The following is a 6,306-nucleotide window of genomic DNA, read 5'->3' as shown; positions in this document are numbered from 1 at the left end:
TAAAGATGCATTTAAATGAGATGCAACCATCCAACTTTATTGAGTATTTTTTAATGTAAACATGCCTTGAGAAACATTACAAATCTTTCTAGAAAAACTCACTCATCAAATGATCACAAAGGATTTCATCACATTTAAAAAAAAAATTTCTAGGTATGAAAAAAACAGGGTTCCTACGTGGAATCTAAGAGATGCACCCGTCAATCGGCCAGAGGTTGGAATCCGCCAATTTTCCCTCGATCAGATCAGATAGGTGATCGGCCTGTCCAGTTCCAAAAAAAATCGGACGTGCCGATCACCTAAAACAAAGGACTCCCAGCATTCTTGGTCTATAAACACGTCGAGGTAATGTTTATTCACCATTTTGTGAGCTTCATAAAAATGTGATGTTACCACATCCTTTGATGCATCAATGGGGATATTCTTGTAATTCCTTCATTTGAGAATAGAAACCATCTTAATTGGCCAAGTTGTGAGCACAAATAAGGAATTAGACTTCAGTTTCCAGCATACAGAAATTTAGTATAAATATATAAACTATAGAAAATAAAATAAGACAAAGCAACAGCATGTATGAGTATGTACTGCCAATTTTTAATATATAAAGAAAACAAAACAGAATTGTGTTGGATTCAAAACTACAACCTCTGTCTAAAGAGCTGAACCTTCAATATGTTATAGCCCTTATGGAGAAAATGGCCAAAATTAGAATCAGCAGGTCACACCTCAAAAGAAAATTGTAAATCTATCTTCCAGGAAAAACCTCGTTGTTGCATTTCTTTTGAAAAGTCTAGGAAAGTTTGGAAGTTTCTGAGTTTTGCATTTTCCAGGTGTGAACAAGTATTGGAAAAGAAACCAGAGTGCAGAAAATATTTGCATTTCAGGACCTTATTTTCAGTCCTGTTACGTTGCTCCAATCAAATTGCTTTTAATGGTAGTTTTTATACAAAAAGGATGCTTCTCTATCAGTCAATCCCATCCGTCCTTTCACTGATTTATTCCTCCATCCATCTGTTCGTCTATCAACCATTAATTCTTCCATCCATCTTGACAGAGAAATCAGAATATCCGAGTCTGAAAAAGTGTGGATTTTCTCAAGCAAAACGTGTGGTTACCCTAAAAGTCCACCACACGGTCCCTGCATTCCTGTCCTCTGATGCAGAGCTCTGGTCAGTCTCTTCCTGCTGTGCCAGCTACACTCCTGTAGAAGTGGGCAACAAACATGGGGTCCTTCTCCTCCAGCATGTGCAGGAAATGATTCCTCTCCTCTTCCCCCCAGGACTCAAACCACTGGGTCCACAGCCGGAGCTGGCACTCGAAGATGTTGGGGAGTTTGTCTTTGACCTGTCAGAAAGCAGTAGTTCAGACACATGTGGTGTAATCCCAAGCAGTGCATGTTTACCTGCGACGGTGCAGGGATTACCTGAAGGGTGCTGAGTGAGTCTAGGAGGGTGCACACTTTCCCCGGCACGGCTTTCCCAACAAGATCATGCAGGAACCTCTCCTTCTGGGGGCCATTCCAGCCTTGGAACCAGCTCAGGACACACCGCTGCTCCTGGAAGGTAACATAGGAGATGGGCTCTGGTTGTCTGTCTTGACCCGCACAGGACAGGTTCTCCAGGCTGGGAGGGCTGGCAGCGCCGTGAGGAACTGATGGGAGGTCAAATGGGCCCGCAGAGGACAGGCTCATGCTACCGGTGCTGTTCTGGGTAGCATGAGTCGCTGCTCCTGCTGGCGGGCTTGTGGGATTATAGGGGCTACCGAGGATATTCGAGGCTGTAAATCGTTGGCTGTCAGCGGCCTGCTGTTGGTATGGACCTTGACTGACCTGACTAAACCACGACATTTCTGAGAAGCTATTTTCAGCCAAAAAAAAAAAAAAGTTTGCTGAACTTCGAAACGCCGGCGGGTTTGTTTCCATGCAGCTTAAACAAGACCGCCGCTGGGGCGTAAATTCAAAGCTAGCATCATTTAACAGCAGCTGCTTTATTAGGAAAACCGGCTTCCTTTAAACTTCAACTACCTAATTCTGCTCATATTTAGTGCGCAGTAATGTCTGCATAGCAATAGTCATGTAGCTGCAAAAATACACCGGAAACGGAAGTAGTTTAAAAGGTTAGCTGTGCACGGGAGTGAAGCTTGCGCAGACTTTGCGCAAAATATTGCTTTTTAACTACAAAAGGATTTACAACATTAATATGACTTTACTGTATGTGATAAATGTCTATTAGTTCATAATATGGGCTTTGTGCTCTGTAAACTTTATTTTTCTTCTAATTTATTTTAATCATTAAAAGAGGTGTTGTGTCGACATGGGTTTCAGCATTCACCGTCTAAATGTGCATCTCCACTGGGTCTGCTGTCACGTTTATTTAGTTTCTACCCAACATTTAATGTTATGGTGCATTCAGGTACACCTCGAACAGCACATAATCTAATTTGCAAGAGATCTAAAATGATTTCATCACGTTTTTTATCAAATGCCCAAACAGTCCCATTCAACACCAGAGCTGGCAAAGGATCAGTAGATGAGGCTGTGAGGGCACTTTTCATTTGGACCTCACCTCTAGGTAATGAAACCAGCCACTACATTGCCACTGACCTCCTTTATTTTGATATTTCCATAAATGAAACTGATTGTGTTAAATGTTGTGTTTTGTTTGACTATCACAAGTTACTTCACATTACTTAATAAATAACTATCAAATAAAAGAGCGTACTAATTTTAAATATTTTTCTTTTATTTTTATAAATATTTAATTTTCTACACAAATTTTAGAAAAGCTTTCCTGGGTTTAACCAGGTGTGAGACTAGTCATGCAGGATAGTGCTTAGTTCTCTCACCCAGTATCAGATTCAGGCAATATTGGGGTTTTGTGAATGTTTTAAGCTATTAAAACAGCAGCAGCAATTGCTGAATTATCTTTAAGCTACGACTCTAAGTTTCACACCATGCAAGTTTCTTCTGGTATTTTTACTCTTAACCTGACATGAGTCAGTCAAAGTTGTCTGGGGCTACCAGGGCCAAACTTTAACCCTAAGCAGCTGCAAAGTTTGCTTATATCTTGGGTCGACACCTTTTCACCACTTACTAAATAGCGTCTTTGACCATTAAAGCAGACAGGACAGACAATCCAAACTGCGTTTTTTTCCAAACAGTCGTATGGGAACAACTGATCAGTAAGTCCCACGGCACGTTCTTGTTGAAGTCAGAGGTTTGGAAACCACTCTGACGTGTGTCTAGACTGTCAGCTAGAAAAAAGGCATTTTTATCCAGCACTTCATATCATGTCATCCAGGTCACACCAAATCATCAGCTGACACTTATCAGATATGTTTCTCAGGGTAATGATGTTCCAATGCCATATTATCTATCTTTATCAAAAGATCAAATTGAATCATTAAATAAAGCATCACCTTAAAAAGTTGTGGAGTGAAAGCTTGAACTTGTCATAAAAGCAGTGATTCCACATTCTGAAACCATCAGCTGGCATTAAAGAACAATCTGTCCCTTCATGGTCTTAGTCGGAGTCTGTAGAGCAATCAGAAATTTCTGTTGCAGATGACAATATACTGCAAGTGACACTACGCATGACCTGAAAGGGGATTTATGTCATATCTTGGGAATTCCTATATGATTAAAGAAAACTATATGCAGTATCAAAACTGTTATTTTGAGATATATAATTAAGTGTATGACTTAAATGTACCATGGAGTTGAAATGTGGCTGTAAAACGCTGTGGAAGCACAATCATCTGGAATGGACATCGCCTACCAGCCACTTTAGATAGTGACGGGTGTCATTGCTATGCATTGAGTCATGTCAACAAAACCATGCTTTTCCAATGCGGGATGTTCGTGCATGTCACAAAAACGGTTGTAGTGCCCTCATTTCTTATCTGATTATTTAAAAATATGTTTCATACTAAAGCTGAGAAACATTGCTGGTATTATGATACATAGAAATATGGACTCAACCCTAAACATACGTCTATAAGCAGTGTAGGAGCTGTGCATTGAAGATCACCATGCTGTATAGCTGTAATTATTGTATCACAGTTGGTTGGTTTCTGGCCTTGATGCTGGAATTTCTAAACTGATATATTAACAGGGCTCATGTGAGTCCTGTCAAATAGGCCCATTATAAAATCAATCTTATGCATTTTCATTTGACTCTAAAAGCCTGAAAATGAGACGTTGAAGTCTTCACTGCATGAAATAAAGGTGGCAGTCTTGTCGGTACAGTAGCTATGCATGTCACCTCAGAGGGCAACATCTTCCTACAAATGATTTAAAGCTCTTTGAAAAAGCTAGACAAACTCGCTAAATTTGTTTGACAGCCTTATTTTACTTTATACTGTAAAAATGACTATAAGAGTACAAACAAGAAAAAAACGGCTTGACTGGATATTGTGCTTAAAGAACTTATGTAAACTATAGCAAGAAGGGGGGCTGGCCTTCAATGATGGCTTTGTTGTTTTGAGCCACCTTTTTTTTGTCCGTAAAGTGAAGGTCTTATCAAGAACTAATGCATGTTTGACTGTCCCAAGGACACATATTTATATAAATTGATATGATACAAGAGGTTTTTCAGTCATTTATATCAGCCACTTTTCATTGTCATGTTGGTTCAGAATTTCACCAACATTGATGAAATAGTACTTAAATATTGTACTGCTTTTTACGTGTACATCGCATATTTTTTCTAGAATTTTTACCATATTACATTATGTCCATTACATCACAATTACACTGAACTGAAACTGTCAAAGCAACGTGTCATTCTACTCACAGAACTTTATTGGCCTTAAAAATAACCAGTTTTGTGTTCTTCTGATGCAGCAGCCGTGTGTGCAACCTGACTGAGAACCTCCTAACAAGGAACCGCAGCAGGGCGAGACAGTGGTTTTCTACACCCACGTTTCCAGGGCATGCTCAGTAGTTCCTATAGCATCATAGCCAACCTTCTGAAGGACCTGCACTTCAAGGTGAAGCAGTCTGCAGCTCCCGCTGAGATGACTGATGTTGGACATCAGTCGCAAGTGGCATTCCGCTGACAAAAGGATAGCAATCACAGCATCTGATAGTCTGTGGAGGTCTTTGGTTTTGACGAGTGAAATGCTCTGCACATCTTTACGAGGCAACTGTTGCCAACAAGATATCCTCCACACGTGTCACCAGATACTTCTTTGACAGCTTTCACCAAAAATAAAAACATAAATGCAAATTACATAAAAATCATAGAAGCATAACGCCATGTTAGTGTCATAACCATGTTAAAATCACATAAAATATAAATTATTTTGGACATACTGTGTGTGATCTGCAGGGTTCTCTTCATCTTTAGCTGCCGGTGCATCAATCATGGACAAATTTGACCGTGGTGAGTCTCCAGCCACCTTTAAAGTAAAGGAATTATAAGCATCTGATAGTATAAGTGAAACATGTTACATGCAAACACGGTATGCCTGGAACATGTTTTATATTGTATTTATCGATAGGAATGCTAATACTTGCTTTATATACAGAACAAAACTTTTATGTTGTAATCTTTTACAGCAACACATTATGTCTGGTAGGCCCAGCTGGAATAAAGGTGTAAGGTCAAGGCAAAGTTCTTTTGCTGCTCCGTGTACTGGGCTGCTAGCTTGGAAAACAGCCCAACAGGCATATCTGCATTCAGAAAACCAAATAATTATAAAATCTGTTTTTCCGTACACCCTGAATTCATTGCTAGTCACTGTTATTGTTTTCAAAGTCATCATCATAATTTATCAAATGACATAATTAGTGTTACTCTATAATAAACCTGGTAATGCGATCCCTTGTGCTGCCCTTCAACTCAAGCTGCCCAGCACCACAGTAGCATGGATGTACATACCTTTATATGACTGAAGCTGGTGCTCCAGTTCTGAATTTATCAGATCTTTTTCTGAAAGCTGTTGCAGTAAATTCTTGCAGGCAGACTTAGTCCTTTTTTCTCTTGCTTCAGCATTTCTTGCCTTCTTTCGGAACCTTTCCACATCATCTTTTAGCTTGGAGACCTGATTGCTGAAAACGATTTGTTGTTCATCATCATTCTGATATGCATGTTCCTGAAACAATGTCGGTATAATTAAGAATGCCAGACTACAAGCTGTAGCTGCCAAGCTTATACAAGCAGATGTCAGGAAGACTTGTGATAAATGGATATAAAAATCCTTGTCAGAAGCTCAAATTCTGCTGTTCACCAACATCTGATGTTGATCTGAGCACTGTTAGGCTGTCACTAGCTAACTATTGCCCAGCTAGTGGCTAATAAAAAC

The 6,306-nt window shown here is 39.7% G+C and overlaps 1 protein-coding gene across 1 annotated transcript; it reads right to left on the bottom strand.

Annotated features, from left to right (window-relative positions):
- Positions 1–572: 572 nt before the first annotated feature.
- c6h14orf119 (chromosome 6 C14orf119 homolog) lies at positions 573–2,114 on the bottom strand. Its single transcript, XM_047368333.1, has 2 exons — positions 1,424–2,114; positions 573–1,344 (listed from the first exon to the last, which is right to left on the bottom strand). The coding sequence occupies exons 1-2, from the start codon at positions 1,919–1,921 to the stop codon at positions 1,171–1,173; spliced, it is 672 nt and encodes a 223-aa protein (XP_047224289.1). The 5' UTR covers positions 1,922–2,114; the 3' UTR covers positions 573–1,170.
- Positions 2,115–6,306: the final 4,192 nt, after the last annotated feature.

This window comes from Girardinichthys multiradiatus, chromosome 6 (assembly GCF_021462225.1).
Source record: "Girardinichthys multiradiatus isolate DD_20200921_A chromosome 6, DD_fGirMul_XY1, whole genome shotgun sequence".
Taxonomy (NCBI): domain Eukaryota; kingdom Metazoa; phylum Chordata; class Actinopteri; order Cyprinodontiformes; family Goodeidae; genus Girardinichthys; species Girardinichthys multiradiatus.
This window is presented reverse-complemented; position numbering and strand designations above follow the sequence as displayed.